Source organism: Lepus europaeus, chromosome 5 (genome assembly GCF_033115175.1).
Source record: "Lepus europaeus isolate LE1 chromosome 5, mLepTim1.pri, whole genome shotgun sequence".
Lineage (NCBI taxonomy): Eukaryota > Metazoa > Chordata > Mammalia > Lagomorpha > Leporidae > Lepus > Lepus europaeus.
Genome location: NC_084831.1, coordinates 48026812 through 48046654, shown reverse-complemented (window position 1 = coordinate 48046654; position 19843 = coordinate 48026812). Strand labels below are relative to the sequence as shown.

At 40.4% G+C, this 19843-nt stretch overlaps 1 protein-coding gene across 1 annotated transcript in view; it reads left to right on the top strand.

Annotated features, from left to right (window-relative positions):
• FYB2 (FYN binding protein 2) overlaps nucleotides 1–19843 on the top strand; it is a 114488-nt gene that overhangs the window by 57637 nt on the left and 37008 nt on the right. Inside the window, 3 exon segments of the mRNA XM_062190088.1 lie at nucleotides 15648–15762; nucleotides 15856–15896; nucleotides 18818–18878. Of these exon segments, the coding sequence (XP_062046072.1) occupies nucleotides 15648–15762; nucleotides 15856–15896; nucleotides 18818–18878 (217 nt within the window).

The following is a 19843-nucleotide window of genomic DNA, read 5'->3' as shown; positions in this document are numbered from 1 at the left end:
ATGAGGACCAGATCTGAAGTACGTCCTATGATAAGTGCTCAGTTAATGTTTATTCTCTCCTTTTTCTAACTCCTGGCTCCTGTTGCCATTGACACACTTATATAGTATGGTATGGTATCATTTGCTAATGTGATGTAGATTGCATTTTGCTTGGGTGTTAGTCGAGACTCTTAATTGCAAACAATACTATTTGAATTGTAAGTTGTTCAAAAAAACAAGAAAGGGTCACTGGTATAAGGTCTAGTCATGGAAGGATCCAGAGACACAAACAATATCCCAGAAACTCAGTATCACATTCATAATGCCTGGATTTGCTCCCGCCTGGGAGCAACTTTTACCCTTGCAGAGGTAGGATGGAACCCAACAGTGATAGGTCTACAACCTATCCTCTTATAAATCTCATAGGAGGATTAGCATTTTTTTAACCTTCCCCAAAAGTTAAAAGACCAAGATTTGAATCTTATTGGCCTTGGTTGGGTCACATGTCACCCTTGAACCAATCATTGAGGATAAGGGATATGATGCTCTCATTGGCCCAATCTACATCATAATCTCACCCCTGGAGCTGAGGCTAGAATCAGTTCTACCAAAACTATATGCCATAAGATGGAAGGATTCCCCAAGGAAAAGAAGAGAGCTGTTACCAGGAAAAAAATGTGGATATGGATAGAGAAAGCAGATGTCCATTCCTGCCCGCTAATGTGTTACAGAATTATGAAAAAATACTCAGTGATCATAAGATGGACTCAAGGCCCCTTAAAGTATCCATCTTTTTGTTTTGTTTTTTTTTAAGCTTTTATTTAATGAATGCAATTTTCATAGTACAACTTTAGGAATATAGTGGTTTTTCCCCCATACCTACCCTCCCACTCCCGTCCCACCTCCTATTCGCTCTCCCATCACATCCCATTCTTCATTAAGATTCATTTTTAATTATCTTTATATAAAGAAGACCAACTTCATCTTAGTTGGCCTTGCCTGTGCCACACACCTCTCTCCCTGTAAACTCTCTGTTCTGTCTTTAGTTACTGACAGTGTCATGTGCTTCCATACCCCTGTGGTGTTTCGTGGTCTTGTCCCTCTATCTGGAATGCTTTTATGCTTCCTCTCTACTTGTTGCTGTCCTATCCATCCTGCAAGATCTATCCCCAAAGATCTATCTCCAAAGAGGCCTCCCTTACCTTCTTCCTACCTAGATTTCTCTTTCTCACTTTGCAGGGGTCATAAATCCTCATGTCTTTGTTTCCATGACACTTAACCAGCAAGAGAATGAATGTGTTTCAAGATTATAATTTGGAATCAGAGATTTCAGGGACCCAGGACCACCACACACTATTCCTGCAACCTTGGGAAATTTACTTAATTTCGTGTGCAAATGAGAGTGATATTCCTTATCTCCTAGGGCTATTTGCCACAGCTTATAAAGCATCTGGTTCATTTGCTAAGTTATTGCTAGTTCTCTGCCTTTCTTTTCTTTTTGTTTGTAAGATTGTAGCATACCTTATATATAATCCGTGGTTCCTGTGCTGTGTCCTCTGTGTGCACTGGGGGCACCTTTAGATCAGAGAGCATTGGTGTTATTCTCTGTATCTGTATAAACTGGCCCAGAGTCTGACGTAATGGGTGTCCCCAACAGAACTTTGTTGAAAGATAAAAGAATTAATCATGTCTCAGTTTCTGATAATATGGTAGATGAGACAATCTGAATGATTCTCCTGACCTAATAATAATAATAATAATAAACTATAAACATCCATAAGAAGTATCACTGAACTGATGTGAAAAGCAAGCATCCATAGACCTATAGTAACCAGGCACCCATGGTGGTGAGTATAAAGCTAGCTTTTGCCCTGAGGTTTTTACTTGAGTTCCTATTTACTACACAGTATTTAAAAGACAAGAGCTATGTCCCAGGGCCTTCCCAATGTAAGTTTATTATAGGAGACCTCTGTATAAAGTTGAGACCCCTAAAAGATTACATCCATACTTTAGCAATGAACAAGACATGAATCCCATTGGAGAGAAGAAAACTTCCCCATTTTAACCCTCATACAAGGTGAAGGAAAAACAAAAAACCTGTTACATAAACTGATCCACTGCAAATTTACACTGTCTGTAAATTAAATTGGGTCCAAAAGACACCCAGTTTAGTCTTAAGTGGTGCCAGCTTGCTATACCTCCTAGACGACTGACAGAAGCAAAGATAAATTCTCTGTAAGTGTGAGTATTTAGCCTATTGATTAAGATACTTGTTAAGATGGACACAACTCACATCAGAGTGCCTGGGTTTAAATTACAACTCTGTGTCTAGATTCCAGCTTCCTACTAACGCACAACTTTGAAGGACATGGTGAAGATTCAACCTGTTGGGTTCCTGCCACCCTTGTCAGTGACCTGGATTGAATTCCCAACTTTCACCTTTGGGCTGGCCTAGTCCTAGGTGTTGCAAACATTTGGGGAATAGACTAGTAGATGGGAGATCTCTCTGGTGTGCTCTCATTCACTCTCTCTCTCTCTCTCGCCTCCCCCTGCCTTTGCCTCTCAGATAAATAAATATTGAAAATAGTTTCTTTCATGTCCTGTATGGATTTTAGTAGTTTGTGCAGTTGCTTCTGATTACATCTATGTAGTCCTATGATCAATTTTTTGAATTCCATTTCTTGTATTTCTTCCATCTCATCATCTTCACAATCTAGTATTGAAGTGCTGTTCTTCTGCGGGTGTCATGTTGTCTTCCTTCTTGTTTCTTGAATCTGTGTTTGTTCTTCAGCATTTGTGGAGATACTCAATGGTTTCTTTTTTTTTTCTTGCCGTGGTGGCTTTTATCTTTGTACTATCACTTTGTAGATAAGTGGAATGTCTGCTTTGGTACCTGTTATCTAGTTCCCTACCTATAACCCCTCCCCTGATGCTGCCCAAACACTAGGAATCACTAGTCTCAGTTCTGCTAACTTTTTTTAAGCTTCCACAAATAAGAAGGAACCTACAGTTTTGTCTTTCCGTGTCTGACGTGTTTCATGTCACAAGATTATCTGTAGTTCCAACTATTTTGCTGCACATGACAGAATTCTGTTTTTTTCTTCTTAACACTTCATTTAAGAATATTTTTAGATTTATACCACAAAAAATTGTAAGGTAGTAATATAAATAGTCCCCAAATACCCTTTACTTCCTCTATTACTATCTTATATTAATATATTTATCAGAATTACTAAACCACACCCAACTTCCCTTACTTTTTGCTATCCAAATTTCTTTTATTCCTCCCAGCTTCTGGTAATCAAATTTCTCTCTCATTTGGGAGCTAAAATTAAAAACTCAATCTAAACCCAAAATTGTTGGAAGATATAAATTTGCAAATCAAGGAATGCTATTATGTTTTCAGGGAGGATAAAGAAAGGAAATCCACACTTAGCAATGTCCCAGAGAAACCGAAGAACATCAAGGGATAAAAAAAATCTTTAAAAGCCTTAAAAGCAGACAATGGAAAAGATCAATAACTTACGAAGAAACAAGGAGGCAGACTGATGAGTTTCTAACAAGAGTGTGTAACCAGAATGTAGTTCTGCTGAAGATACTGGATGCCAACCCAAAATACATGCCTAGTGAAATGCCATTCAAGAATTTAAAAAAATGATATATTAGACAAATAAAAACCAGGATATCTTAATGGTAAAATGAAATTCACTGTAGGAAATTATAAAGCATTTACTTCAGACAGAAGAAAACTAATTCCAGGTAGAAAGTTTGGAATGCAAGAATGGAAGCTAAACAGGAATACAGTATCAGTTGAGTAAAACAGTAATAATATCAAAGTGAGAGGTATACTAAAATGTTATAATATACTGAACACTAATACCACACATATTTGGAAGGTAATCACACTTAATGCATATGAAGCTTTCTTATTGTTTAGGAAGAGAGTTCAAATATTAATAATTTGAAGTTACGAGAGCTGGGATAGATGCATCAAAAGATGCCATTGAAAGAGTGAGAAGGCAGTCACCGAGTTTGAGAAGTTATTTTTTTTTTTTGACAGGCAGAGTGGACAGTGAGAGAGAGACAGAGAGAAAGGTCTTCCTTTTGCCATTGGTTCACCCTCCAATGGCCGCCGCGGTAGGCGCGCTGCGGCCGGCACACCGCGCTGTTCCGATGGCAGGAGCCAGGTGCTTCTCCTGGTCTCCCATGGGGTACAGGGCTCAAGAACCTGGGCCATCCTCCACTGCACTCCCTGGCCACAGCAGAGAGCTGGCCTGGAAGAGGGGCAACCGGGACAGGATCAGTGCCCCGACCGGGACTAGAACCCGGTGTGCTGGCGCTGCAAGGCGGAGGATTAGCCTGTTAAGCCACGGCGCCGGCCAAGAAGTTATTTTTATTATGTACACATTTGACCAAGGACTCTTGAATGGAATATATAAATCTCCCTTGAATTCAGAAAATGTGCCCTAGAAATCAATTAGGAAAAAGAAGAAATATAATGAAATGATGAAAATATTTGAACAGGCAATTCAACAAGAGGATATCTAAAAGGCAAATACATTACAAAGGGTCGATTATTTTTAATTGTTAGAGAAGTACAAATGATGCCTATAAGCAGTATCTCTATCTGCCCAGGAAAAGGGCAAAAATAAAAAAGGCAAAAAATGTTAAGTACTTTTGAAGATATGGAGCAATTCATACTCTGTAGGGGTTGTAAATTAGAACAATCATTTTGGAAAACTGGCAGTGTTAAAATCAAATATATACATATCCTACAATCTAAAAATTCCATGCTTGTATATATAACTAATATAAATGCATTCTTTAATTCACCAGACACATATACAAGATGTTCATGGCAGAGCTTTTTATAACAGCCTCAAACTGGAAGCTATCCAAATGCCTATCAGAAGTAGAATGGATAAATAAATTGTGGCACAGTCCCACAAAGAAAGAGATAAAATCATGCCGGCGCCGTGGCTCAGCAGGCTAATCCTCCGCCTTGCGGCGCCGGCACACCGGGTTCTAGTCCCGGTCGGGGCACCGATCCTGTCCCGGTTGCCCCTCTTCCAGGCCAGCTCTCTGCTGTGGCCAGGGAGTGCAGTGGAGGATGGCCCAAGTGTTTGGGCTCTGCACCCCATGGGAGACCAGGAGAAGCACCTGGCTCCTGCCATCGGAACAGCGCGGTGCGCCGGCCGCAGCGCGCTACCGCAGCGGCCATTGGAGGGTGAACCAACGGCAAAGGAAGACCTTTCTCTCTGTTTCTCTCTCTCTCTCACTGTCCACTCTGCCTGTCAAAAATTAAAAAAAAAAAAGATAAAATCATGAGAATGAATAAAGTTTAACTGCATACAACAATATGGGTCAAAGTACACAGTGAATTATTTCATTCCTGTAAAGTTCAAAAATACCAGATTTTACCTCTGGAATGGAAGTTAGAATGGTGGTTACCCTGTGTGAGGGGGTGGGGCCAACTAGAGTGACTAGAGGAGAGCTCAAGTGGGATGTGCTGGGACACTGCCAATGCTGTGGTTCTTGATCCTGGTTCATGAATATGTTTCAGTTCATTTTCATTTGGGAACACTTGTTATCTGTACTTTCATAATTTGAAATCTTTTCTATATTGTATACTTTAGTTAAAATTTTTAAACAAAAAGGTAACTTTTGGGGGAGGGAGTGAACTAGTGGATGGAGGACTTCTGTAACTCTTAAAAGATAGAGCACATATACCTTGCAAACAAATAGAAAAGGCACAAAAACATAATAGAAAAAATAGAAAAGAAACCTTAAGACAGGAAGATGGGGCTGGTGTTTATGCCAGCCTCCCATGTGGCTGCTTGTTGGAGACCAAGCTGCTCCACTTCCAATCTGGTTTCATGCTAATGTGCCTGGGAAAGCAGTGGAAGATAGACCAAGTGCTTGATCCCCCTCTGCACCCACATGGGAGACCTGGAAGAAGCTCCGGGCTCCTGGCTTTGACCTGGACCAGCCCTGGCCTTCTGGGGAGTAAATAATTAGATGGAAGATAAATCTCTCTCTCTCTCTCTTTCAAATAAATAAAACTTTAAAAAAAACAGGAAATAGCCGGCGCCGTGGCTCAACAGGCTAATCCTCCGCCTAGCAGCGCTGGCACACGGGGTTCTAGTCCCGGTCGGGGCTCCGGATTCTGTCCCGGTTGCCCCTCTTCCAGGCCAGCTCTCTGCTATGGCCCGGGAGTGCAGTGGAGGATGGCCCAAGTGTTTGGGTCCTGCACCCCATGGGAGACCAGGAGAAGCACCTGGCTCCTGCCTTCGGATCAGCGCAGTGCACCGGCTGCAGCACGCCGGCCGTGGCAGCCATTGGAGAGTGAACCAACAGCAAAAGAAGACCTTTCTCTCTGTCTCTCTCTCACTGTCCACTCTGCCTGTCAAAAATTAAAAAAAAAAACAGGAAATAAAGAGAATAAATAAAATAATAGATAGCAGATATAAATTTTTAACATTGGTGAACACTAAACACGTTGGTTAGAAGACACACACATCCAAATCATGCAATATTCAAAAAAAGAAATATTTCAGTGCTTTTTATGTGCCCGAACTCTTCAAGGTAATGTGAATATAGCAATAAACAAAACACACAAAAATTCCCATCCCTGGGGAAGTTACATTCCAATCCTCAGAGACGGACAATAAATACATGTAAAATAAAATATTACTATGTGGGAACATAATATTAAAAAGTTGTGATAAGTATTATTTAAAAATAAATCAAGGAAACAGAATTAAAGTTAAGTAGCTGGGAGTGGTAGGAGTTGCAGTTCGAAGGCGTACATGGGTGACCTTGCAGAGCTAAAGCAGATGAGGAAGAGTTGTATGTGTATCTCGGTAAAGACTTTTAGGGAGAGGGGAAGTGAGGCAGGAACCTGCTGCTGTGTTGCTAGAACAGCAGGGAGGCTAGTGTGGCCAGAGCAGGATAACTGGGAAAGAGGTAGCAGGAGATGAGGTCAAGAGACTGCAAGGGGCTTCTGTAGACCACTTCAGGAACTTGTTTGTGGAGTCATTTGCTCTAAATGAGATTTTAAAAAACCATCGAAATCCTCTGCTTGTGGCACTGGCATCCCATATGGATGCCGGGTTCTAGTCCTGGTTGCTCCTCTTCCAGTCCAGCTCTTTGCTGTGGCCCGGGAGGGCAGTGGAAGATGGCCCAAGCCCTTGGGGCCCTGCACCCGCATGAGAGACCAGGAGGAACACCTGGCTCCTGGCTTCGTATTGGCGTAGCTCCAGCCATAGTGGCCATTTTGGGGGTGAACCAATGGAAGGAAGACCTTTCTCTCTGTCTCTCTATCTCACTGTCTAACTCTGTCAAATAAATAAATTAAAAAAAAAAAAAAACATTGAACGCTTCAGGCACAAAAACAGCATGGTCTGATTGTAGTTCAAAGAATGATCCAGTGGCTGTCTTGACAATGGAATGTAGGATAAATCAGGGAGGTCTGTTAGGAGGTTAGTGTAATCACTTGGGTGAGATGACAGTAGCTTGGAGGAAGGAACCATCATAGGGTAGCTGAGAGATGCATTCACATTCAAGATGAGGTTTCAGTAGAGCCAACAGATGGCTGTGGATTGGAGGTGAGATCTGAGAGAGAAGAGAAGCAGGGCTGTCTCCAAGGCTTTGAGGTTGAGCAACAAAAAGGATGGAATCTCGTTTTTACTGAGATGGAGCAAACTTTAGGAAGAGCAGACTTGCAGAGAGAAATCGTGAGTTTGTTATGGAACATAACATGTTTAGACAACCAAATGGAAGTGGTGTGAAGGGTGACAGGATATCTGTAATTCCTGAGTGATGTCTACAGTGGAGATGCAGATTTGAGAGTCATCTGTTCAAAATGAAGCTGTAACTTTTACATTTGCTTCAGCCAAAAAGAAGGATTAAGATGTTTTTTAAATGTCCCAAACTAAGAATTAAGCGACTGTGTGTTTAGCATGTTTATTTTGTATTGGAGAAATTTACTGTTAACTCCTTTAGAGAGTATAGGGCCCTGTGCCTCTGGGAGCTGACATTCAATGAGATGGTTTGAAATCTACAGGCTAACTCACTTCTTGTCAGAGAATACAATATTTTTTCTTATTCATTGAATAGGTGCATGTAATCTGCTTCTTGTTTACTTCTCTGATACACGACCTCTTAGTTCTGATCAATAGTCCATATTGGAAAATGGTTCTTAGTTATCTGTACCCTAAATATTAACTTATGTCAGCTGATACGAGGTGGCAATTTTATGGTTATGACAAGTTTAAAACTCTGAGAAACAAGCCATCACTTGCATTTAGGAGGCTAACTACTTGGAAAGACAAACCCTCTATGTTTTAAGCCCAACACATTCCAGCATTAACAAATAAAACATATCAACATGTGCTCAATTTACCTAAGAAGTTTTGCTTGAAGAAGAATAAGGCCACATAACTGGATAAGGGCATTGAGATGTAGAGAGAGAAGCCCTGAGACTAGACCCTGGATGACTTCAGTTGAGATCAGAGATTAAAGAAAGAACCTTCAAAGAGGGAGGAGTTACTGGCTTATCAGGGAAGCACAGTTTGTGTGTGTCTATTTAATCCTTGCCACAGTCATGTAGGAATAGATGTTAAGATTTTTTTATTTTAGAAATATATTTTAGGAATATATTTTAGTGATTGTCTTCATTTCAGTACTTAGTTACTCCTAATTACAAAGAATTGCCTTACAGACTCTCAAATAACAGAAAAAGGGAGTGCAACTGTGACTTTATTTAATCAGCACATATGATACTGATAGTTATTGAAGAATCATTGTACAATAGTACAGTGATTGTTGCAAGCACTCTACATGGAATTAGCCGAGTTAATTGTACCAAAAGCCTTGTGAGACAGACAAGATTATCTTCCTTTTATGTACAAAGATTTTGAAACACAAGTTAATAACTTGCCCACAGTTACATTACTGAGTGGCTCCTCTAGGTGTGGCTGCAGGCCATACTTTTTTTTTTAACTTTTATTTAATGAATATAAATTTCCAAAGTACAGCTTATGGATTACAATGGTTCCCCCCCCATAACTTCCCTCCCACCCGCAACCCTCCCCTTTCCCGCTCCCTCTCCCCTTCCATTCACATCAAGATTCATTTTCAATTCTCTTTATATACAGAGGATCAGTTTAGTATATGTTAAGTAAAGATTTCAACAGTTTGCACCCACATAGCAACACAAAGTGAAAAAATACTGTTGGAGTACTAGTTATAGCATTAAATAACAGTGTACAGCACGTTAAGGACAGAGATCCTACATGATATTTTTTAAAAATTAATTAATTTTCTATGCAATTTCCAATTTAACACCAGGTTTGTTTTTTTTTTCAATTATTTTTATATACAGAAGATCGATTCAGTATATACTAAGTAAAGATTTCATCAGTTTGCACCCACACAGAAACACAAAGTGTAAAAATACTGTTTTAGTACTAGTTATAGCATCACTTCACATTAGACAACACATTAAGGACAGATCCCACATGAGATGTAAGTACACAGTGACTCCTGTTGTTGACTTAACAATTTGACACTCTTGTTTATGGCATCAGTAATCTCCCTAGGCTCTTGTCATGAGTTGCCAAGGCTATGGAAGCCTTTAGGGTTCGCTGACTTTGATCTTATTCCGATAGGGTCATAGTCAAAGTGGAAGTTCTCTCCTCCCTTCAGAGAAAGGTACCTCCATCTTTGATGGCCCCGTTCTTTCCACTGGGATCTCACTCGCAGAGATCTTTCATTCAGGTCTTCTTTTTTTTTTTTCTTTTCCAGGGTGTCTTGGCTTTCCATGGCAGGCCATACTTTTAACCATTACTTTACAGTTTCTTCTCAGTCATGAAGTACCTAAGATGGTGCTCTATTCCTAGCTCAACCACAATGGTTAGTTCCTCCCAGTCACATAATTTCTTCCTTAAATATTTGTATTGCTTACTGCAAAGCCATTCAGAATTACACGCCTGAAGGTTCAGTGTCTTCTTTTTTTTCTTTTTTTAATAAATTTATGTTTTAAGGAATACAAATTTCATAAGTACAACTTTAGGAATGTAGTTATTCTTCCCACAACACTCCCACCCCTCCACCTCCTCCCTTTCCAGCCCCATCCTCCATTAAGATTCATTTTCAATTAACTTTGTATACAGCAGACCAACTCTATACTAAGTTTTCAGCAGTTTGCACAAATACACCTACACACAGAAAAAAACTGTTTGAGAACTGGACTTACAGTTAACTCTCAATACAACTCATTGAGGACAGAGGTCCTGCAAGGGGAATTAGTGCACAGTGACTCCTGTTGTTAATTTAACAATTAACACTCATATATATGACATCCATGACCACCAGAGGCTCTTGAAATGAGCTGTCTAGGCTATAGAAGCCTTTTGAGTCCACAAACTGCATCAGTATTTGTATGAGACATAAGCAAAGTGCAAGTTCTCTCTTCCCTTTAGAGAAAAGTACCTCCTTCTTTGATGGCTCCTTCTTTCCACTAGGGTCTCTCTCACAGAGATCCTTCATGTAGAACATTTTTTGCCAGTGTCTTGGCTTTCCATGCCTGGAATGCTCTCATGGGTTTTGCAGCCAGAGTAGGAAGACTTAAGGATGATTCTGAGGTCAGAGTATTACTTGAAGCGATTGTCATTCTATGAGTCTGCTGTGTAGATTGCTTCCCATGTTGGACACTCTTTCCTTTTTAATTCTATCTATTATTATTACCAGGCACTTGATCCTATTTATATGATCTCTTTAACACTTAATCCTATCTATATGTTCACGATCACTTTAACAATTAAGAAGGCATTTTCATCACCAAGTTTATTGGGATTTGGAGTCCCATGACAAGTTTTAAACTGTACCCTTACAAGTCAGTACATAGGAATGTACCCAGAACTATACAGCTTTATAGTTGCAGGTTCCATTGTGGTCTGAGAAGATGCATGGTATGATTCAGGGAGCAGCACCATTGATGTTAGAGTAGAAGCTATGATTAAAAAGAAATGAGGCCCCAAGTGGGCTAGACAGGGTCTAGAACAAAGCATAGAGTCATCATTGGAGGACCTAAGAAAGGTGCTGTCCAAGCCACTAATAAGTTTTCCCATTAAGAGGAAAATAGAAACTGACAGAGGAGCCTGATAATAATTTGGTGGGCTTTAAGGCCTTGTCAGTTATGAGGCCCAGACCTATCTATCTTTTCACATGGAGTACATTCTAAGGGAGGTGTGAACCTCCTTGGGAAGGCATCCTATTGATTTCCATTACCTAGCTGGCCTGGGAGGAGAGCTGGCCAGGTGAAGGCAGGTGGCATCTCTAACAGGAAGTTTACAGTTCTGCTGGCAGTGTTGCTGACCCTACTTGGCCCTCCCCTCAGCAGTGGTGATTACTTTGGAAGCTGGGATGAGTGAAGGGCTTTTCAGCTTAGAGGCAGCAAGGCCTGTGACTCTGACCTGAAGTCCTTCAATCCCAGGGCAGTTCTGTTTCCATTGACCCAACTCTTGGCTGGCATAGCTTCCAGGGCTCTTAATAGGCTGACTTCTGCTGAAGCCCTGGCTTGCCATATAAACCAATGCAGTGGACTGGCCTGTTGGGTCTCCTTGATGGCGGATCACTGTGCAAAACAGCCATTAATTGGCCTGCCATCTATCTTTACATTGCTTCTGATGTCTAGCTTTCTTTACCTCCTGGTTTTTGTTAAAGAGACCAGAGGGTTCAAGTCAAGGTGAGTGCTCCAGTCCCACCTCTAATCTTCGATGGCCTAAACTAGAAGTCTACAGTCACAAACATGTTCTGATAGTGTTTTGCTTTTTTTTTGTGAGGTAGACAATGCTCATTAGGAAAGATATGTCCTTACTTTAAAGGTTTCTCTCCCTTTGGTCTGAAAGGGAGGATTTGCCTGTTTACTGTGCCCATGTCGAAGTAAATCTAGCCATGAAATCATAATTTAAGCTGTCATTTTGGCTATGCTGTTATTACAGAAAATGTTAGCCATCCCTTTTATAACATTCAAAAATCAAACTGTACATCTTGGAGAGTCCTTCAGTATAGAATCAGTTTCCCATCTTGAAGAGAATAGAGAAATAAGGGAAAAAGGCTTCCTAGATCACTTACTGACAATAACAATACCAAATGAAAACTTAGTAAGAAATTTCAACCATTAAATAACAACTTAAGAAACATTTGCCAGAAGGTCAAATGCCTTCTATAAATTTTAAGAATACATGTATTTGGAAACATTCCTTAAATATCCAACATAGTGTAGCTTGTTTGATCAGCAAACTCAAGCACAAACATGTAAAAACATTTTCTAGTTTCTTTCTACCAACAAATTGCAATTTTTTTAATTTGCTGAGACTTGCTTTATGGCCTAGGATGTGGTCAATCCTATAGAAAGTTCCATGCACTGCTGAGAAGAATGTACATTCTGTAACTGTAGGATGAAAAGTTCTGTAGATATCTGTTAGGTCCATTTGGTCTATAGTGTCTATTAAATCTGCTATTTCCTTTCTGTCTGATCTGTCTACTGCTGAAAGTGGAGTATTGAAGTCCCCCATTACTATTGTGTTGGAGTCTAAGTTTCCCTTTGAATCCCTTAACATTCTTTTAAATAGCTAAGTGCCCTGTAATTAGGTGCATATACGTTTATAATAGTTACATTTTCCTGTTGAATTGATCCCTTAATCATTACATAGTGCTCTTCTTTATCTCTTTGAATAGATTTGTGTTGAAGTCTATTTTATCTGATCCTAGGAAGGCTATACCAGCTATTTTTTTGTTTCAGTTGGCATGGAATATCTTTTTCCATCCTTTTACTTTCAGTCTGTGTGCATCTTTGTTGGTGAGATATGTTCCTTATAAGCAGCAGAGAGATGGATGTTCTTTTTTAATCAATTCATGCAGTCCATGTCTTTTAACTAGAAACTTAAGGCCATTTACATTCAAGGTGACTATTGATAAGTAACAACTTGGCCCTGCCATTTTTCCAAAATACTTTTATTTTTCATTTTGAATTTCCTTTGAACTTTTACTGAGAGATTTTCTTCCTTTCTTTAATAGTGATGACCATGATTCTGTGTTTCTGTGGGCAACACATCCTTAAGCATCTTTTGTAGGGCTGGATGGGTAGTAACAAATTCTTTCAATTTCTGTTTGTTGTGGAAGTTTTTTATTTCACCTTAATTCATAAATGAGAGCTTTGCCTGATATAATATTCTGGGTTGACAGTTTTTTTTTCTCTCTTAGGAATTGGACTATATCTTGCCATTCCTTCCTAGCCTATAGGGTTTCTGATGAGAAGTCTGCTGTGAGTCTAATTAGAGATCCTTTGAAATACTTTGAGATACTTTGAAAGTAATCTTGCGTTTCTCTTGTGTACATTTTAGAACCTTCTCTTTATGTTTTACTGTGGTAAGTTTGATTACAATGTGTCATGGTGAAGATCTCTTCTGGTCATGTCTATTAGGAGTTCTGTGTGCTTCCAGTACTTGGATATTCCTTACTTTCTCCAAATTAGGGATGTTTTCTGTTATGACTTCACTAAAAAGGGCTTCTAATCCTTTCTCTCTTTCCACGCCTTCAGGAACTCTTAGAACCAGTATGTTGGGTTGTTTGATCGTATCCTGTAGATTCCCAACAGTATTTTCTGTTCTTCTAGTTTCTTCTTCTTGTCTTTGGTTTGATTGTATAATTTCCTGTTTTCTCTTCTAAGTCTGATATTCTTTCTTCTGCTTCACTGATTCTGTTTTTAAGGCTTTCTACTGCATTTTTTATTTATTCTATAGAATTCTTCATTTCATTTTGACTTCTCTTTAAGATCTCAATTTCATGGGAGAAATTTTCTTTCATGTCCTGTATGGATTTCAATATTTTGTGTATTTGCTTCTGATTACTTCTATGTCATCTTATGATCAATTTTTTGAATCCCATTTCTTGTATTTCTTCCATCACATCATGTTCACAATCTAGTATTGAAGTGTTTGTTCTTTTTTGGGGAAATCATGTTGTCTTCCTTGTTCTCATTTCTTGAATTGGTGCATTTATTGTTCTGCATTTGTGAAGGTACTTGTTGATGTCTTTTTCTTTCTTTCTCTCTTTTTTTTTTTTTTTTTTTTGCTGTGGCAGCTTTTATTTTTTTACTATGACTCTGTAGATAAGTGGAATGTCTGCTTTCAGTGAATATCTAGAGGCTTGTAGTGGTTATTGCGAGGGAGCTCTGTTCAGTTCTCCAGGGTTAAGGGCATCCCAAAGGTGACACACCTAGGACCCAGGTTTGGCATGGTAAATCTTTTTTTTTTTTTTTAATTCAGAAGGGAAATTTATTCTCATCTGAGCTCCTCTCCTCAATGGAGACCAGTGCCTGAGCTCTATACCCAGTGGGTATAATATTCATCCACTCTGTCCCAAGGACCACACAAAGAATCTGTGCAGTCCTCAGTGCAAGTTCAGATTCCCCAGCAGTGTCTCTCACCAGGTAACCAGGAAGCCCTGAGCATGTGGAGTCTCCCACTATGACTGCCCAAAGTCCCAGCCATACTGTGCGTCCTCCCACACACCCTCAGTTTTTTTTCACAGTCCTGACACCAAATCCTCCCACAGTCACAAGCTCCTGGCCCCCTATTAGTTCTCCCCACCAGAGTGGGAATCTCCACTTGGCTGCTTGCTGGGCACAGACACGAGCTGGTACAGCCGTTTCATATAACCAAAATGGTGCCTGCTCTATCAGCTTGTTACATGATGCTGTTGTAATGTGATCAGAGAGAGAGAAATGTGTTTGTCCTCCTTTTTTTTTTTTTTCCTCCTCTAGTTTGGCAGGTACACTATCCCCCATGGAGCTCCAAGCCAGGTTCCCTTTAGGCTCTTCCTGCAGCTTTATCACCAGTGATTGGGCTGTTGTAATCTGGTCTCACCTCACTTTCCAACGCTGGTGCATAGGCTCTTGACTGGTGGTGTCCCGAGTTTGGGCGCCCACACCCTACACTAGGTCCACCATGTACCTCTAATTTTGGTAGTTTCCTCTGCCATTTTCTCCCTAACTCTTCCCTGAGACTATAATCTCTCCACTTTTTAAAAATTATCTTCTGGACTAGAGCAGTAAGCTCTCTCCCTGCTCAGCCATCGTGAAACCCTAAAATTTTTATTTATATAATTTTATCTTTTTTATTTCATCTGCCTTGTTCACTCCTCAGGTGCCCTCAACAGCTGGGCCTAGGCCAGGTCAAAGCCAGGAGCCTGGAATTTAATCAAGGTCTTCTACAGGGCAGTAAGGACCCAAGTACTTGATTCATCATCTGCTGTCTCCCAGGGTGTGCATTAGCAGGGGGCTGGACTGAAAGCAGAGCTGGGTCTCAAACCAGGCATTCCAATAAGAGCTTTCCAGGCAGCATCTTAACTGCTGTGTCAAACATCTCCCCCAGAGTAGATCTTATTATCTTTGTCCCCAGCATTTAAGAGAATCATAACTGAGGCTCTGAAGGATGAAGTAGTTTGTGTGGGGATCACAAGTAGCAGGATGATGATCTGGCTGTTGCTCATTTTATCTGCCTTTTCCTGTTCGCACCTCCCTTGCCACAGATGTGTGTGAATGTACTCCCAAAGGAAGTAGACAAGATGACCTTTAGGGAGGTTCTGTATTTTCCTTCCAGGTGGCTACGTGGAGGCTGTGGAGGTGGCTAAGGAAACCCCAGAGCCAGGGGCCTTTCTGCCAAGTCCCATTTTGGAGGACATGTATGATGATGTCGAGTGTCCCAGCAGAGAACGGTAAGCGCAGTCGCATATCGCAGCAAGGTGAGTGTGGCAATGCTTTCAAGGTCCACAAGGTTAATAATGGTCTGTGCATCTTCTCCCCCACAGACCAAAGTCGGACTTCTCTAACTCCTTCAGCTCAGAGAGTGGTAAGCACATGAACACATATCTGAGAATGCTAGAAGGAAATGCCCAGGGCGTGTGTGGCTGAGGAGGGATGTCATTTACTTTGCCGTATGTTCAATGTGGAAATGTATGGGGGTAATGGTGAGCTAAGGGGAGTGCTCCCAAGATTTGTACAAGCAAAAACACTTAGGATCTGGAAGGTGAAGATGCTGGCAAAGGCATTCTTGTGGCAAGAAGCAACTTCCTGTGAGAGTGCTTCCTTGCTGATCTCTTCACAGTGCAGGGCTGTTTGCAGGAATATTCTTACTTAAGCTGTTTGATGTTGGGTGGGTGTTTGGCATAGCAGTTACGATGACACTTGGAAAGCCTGCATCGCATCTGAGAGTGCCTGGGTTCTAGTCCCAGCTCCACTTCATATCCAGCTTCTTACTAGTGCATAACCTGGGAAGCAGCAGGTAGTCCCTGCCACCCATGTGGGAGATCTGGATTGGGTTCTGGGTTCCTGACTTCAGCTAGGCCCAAGAATTTGAGGAGTGAACCACTGGATGGGAGATCTCTCTGTGCCTATCTCTCTGTGTGCCTCTTTGTCTCTTGGTGTATCTGCCTTTAAAATAACAAAAAAAAAATAATTAAACAAATGCTTATATTAAAATGCTTGACCTTACCACGCCTCTCTGGCCTTGTCTCACATTTACCTTCGGTCTTTATCTGAGAGCCAGTAGTGCTGACGTTCTTTTAGCTCCTGTGATGCACCAGGTCCCAGTGCAGGTGTTTCTATGTGCTACTCCTGACTCCTGGAATGCTCTTTCCTCCCCTGGGTCCCTTGCCTAAGTGCCTCTTAATCTTTTTCCTGACCTCAGCTCAATGATTATTCCACTGGGAAATATAACCTCATGGCACCATGGACTTCTATTGCATAGTGCTTGGCACAGTTGTGGTTTGATGTTTATGTGATTTTTCTCTGATGAACAACTGTATTCCATACTAGAATGGTAACTGCTGCATGCTTACATTTTTCTTCAGCCCCTAGCACAGTGTCAGGCTCATGTGAGGTATTAAAAATGTCTGACTCTCTCTCACTGTCCACTCTGCCTGTCCAAAAAAAAAAAAATCTATTGACTGCATGAATAGGAGTAATGAGGAGATGTTGGTCAAAAGATACAAAATTTTAGTTACACAAGAGGAGTAAATTCAGGGGATCTATCATACAACGTGGTTATTATAAATACGGGCAATGGATTGTACACATGAAAATTGCTGAGACAGTAGACTGTCTTATTTTATCAGCTTTTTAAAAATTTATTTGAAAGATACAGAAAGGGGGAGAGAGAGAGAGAGAGAGAGAAAGGCCCACACCAATCTTAAATGTTCTCACCACAAAAAAGAGTTCTGGGGGGACCAGCACTGTGGGGCCAGCATCACATACGGACACTGATTTGAATCCTGGCTGCTCCACTTCTGATCCAGCTCCCTGCTAATGTGCCTGGGAAAGCAGCAGAAGATGGCCCAAGTGCTTGGACCCCTGTACCCATGTAGGAGACCCAGAAGAATCTTATGGCTTCAGATCAGCCCAGCTCTGACCATTGTAGCCATGTAGGGGAATGAACCAGTGGATGGAAGATCTTTCTCTGCATCCCCTCCCTCCCTCCCTCCCTCCCTCCCTCCCTCTCTCCCTCCCTCCCTCCCTCTATCTCTCTCTCTCTCTCTCTCTTTCTCTCTCTCCCTCTCCCTGTGTAACTCTGCCTTTCAAACAAATAAATCTTTTTTTTAAAAAAAAGTATTAAAGAGTATTTAAAAAAGAGTATTTGGGGTCCAATGCTATGGTGTGGTAAGTGGGGCGACTGCCTGCGGTGCCAGCATCCCATGTGGGTGCTGGTTCATGTCCTGGCTGCTCCACTTCCGATCCAGTTCTCTGCTGTGGCCTGGGAAAGACGTGGAGGATGGCCCAAGCCCTTGGGCCCCTGTACCCATGTGGAAGACCTGGAGGAAGCTCCTGGCTCCTGGTTTTGGAGCCCAGCTCCAGAAGTTGTGGCCATTTGGGACAGTGAAGCAGAGGATGGAAGCTATCTCTCTCTCTCTCTCTCTGCCTCTGCCTTTCAAATGAATGGATAAATCTTTAAAAAAAAAAAAAGAATATTTGGGGTAATATATGCTAATTAGCTTGATTTACTCATCCCACATTGTACATAATTATCAAAACATGCTACACATAATAAACATATCATTTTTTATTAATAAGATAAATATATTTTAAAAGAAAAGATAACTGATAAAGAATATCAAATATTAATCAAATTGGTTTTAGCCTTCTTAGAATCCCAGAATTTTAGATAGAGAAAAATCTTGGAAATAATTAATCCAAAACTCAAATTCTGTGCCTCAGTTTTCTTTTAAAAATTAAAGTGCATCCTTTAATCTCATCATGGTTTGAGCCTCAAAGCCTGGCCTTTAATCCAATGTTCTTTCCATTAGACTCTGTCTCCAGGGTAGAATCGAAGTTTATGTATATTAAGCTCATGTGTTGGGCTAGACAAAGCCACACTGTGATGGGAGGGATTATCTGAGATGTATCTGGTTTTGTATTGTTTCTCCAGCATTAAGTATGAAGTCTGATGCCTCATAGACTCTGATTGTTATGTATTAAATATATGGAGGAGAGATGGTAGAAAGAAGGAATCTATTGATAAATCTCACATTAACTTTCTTTGACTAATGTAGCTCAGACTTGGAACTAGGCATTAGAAGTTAGTGTTAATTTTCAGTTGTACATATCTGTAGGAAAGTTTAATTATTCTTATGATATACTTGTAAAAATATGTACATAAATTTCAATAAAAATTAATAAAATAGAAATCAAGATACTAGCACCTAGCAGGTAGTTTTTGTTAAATATTAATCTGATCTGTTGCCATTTAATGATTAAAATGATCTTTTATTTCAGAAGAAAATCATGAAGAAATGTATGAAGATATCTACAAAACAAAGAATAGCTACTCAATGATGGAGTGAGTTTCTTTCTTGGTTTTATAGACTTTGGATATTTTTCGTTAGTCTATAAAACTATGGCTTAAGAAAGACCCCGTAACCCTCATTCAGCATCCTTTAGGGAGGATTTACACAAGAGTGGTGCTAGGCTACTGAAATTCCTTGTGATACATAGGATACTTGTGAATATGCACAATCATATGCTGTAAATTTTAAATTAAAATTGCTTTCTCACGTGAGAAAATAACCATTTCCCAGAAGAGAGGACTTTGATGTTGTTTTAGGACAAATGAGGAAAAAAAGAAGTAAGTATCAATACAACTTGCTTGAATTCTGTAGCTGCTTTTCCAGGAACAAATCAGTGGTTATGACTTAGCTGTGTCTTCACAAGTTAGTTAGGCTGTCTCTGAGAGTGGGGCTTTAATATCTAGTAATTCCCTCTTTAAAGGGTAATATTTGTTCTAATGGCTTTGTCAAGAATAGTTATTAAAATATGGCACAAAGAGGAAAGGAAAACAGCAAAAAGCAAAAGCAAAATATTTAAGGGTTGAAAAGGAAAGAGGGAGTCTGAGCTGGGCACACTGGGTAGGGTAACTGAGTATATCACTCCCTTGCCCTTTCTCTAAAAGAATTTGGAAGAATTTTAATCATCATCTGGGAAGTCAATGTAATGACCATGGTTGTATTATTCCATCAATTAAAATGCAGTGATGTGAATTTCATGATCCAGGAATTTCTATAATGTATTTCTAATAGTTTGTAAACTATACATCCCTAAATTATCTTCTCTTCTAAAAGACTTTGTTCCATCAACTGTGCAAAAGTAGAGACTAACCAGGGCAGATGGAAGTTTGTACTGGCAGATAATTACTGGCCTCGTAGTTGACGGCTGTGCACGACCTCATAGCAGAATCCAAATGAAAACATAGCCAGTAGCATTTTCTTACCCTTCTTTGAATGGAATGTGTTTCAGAAATGAGACCAA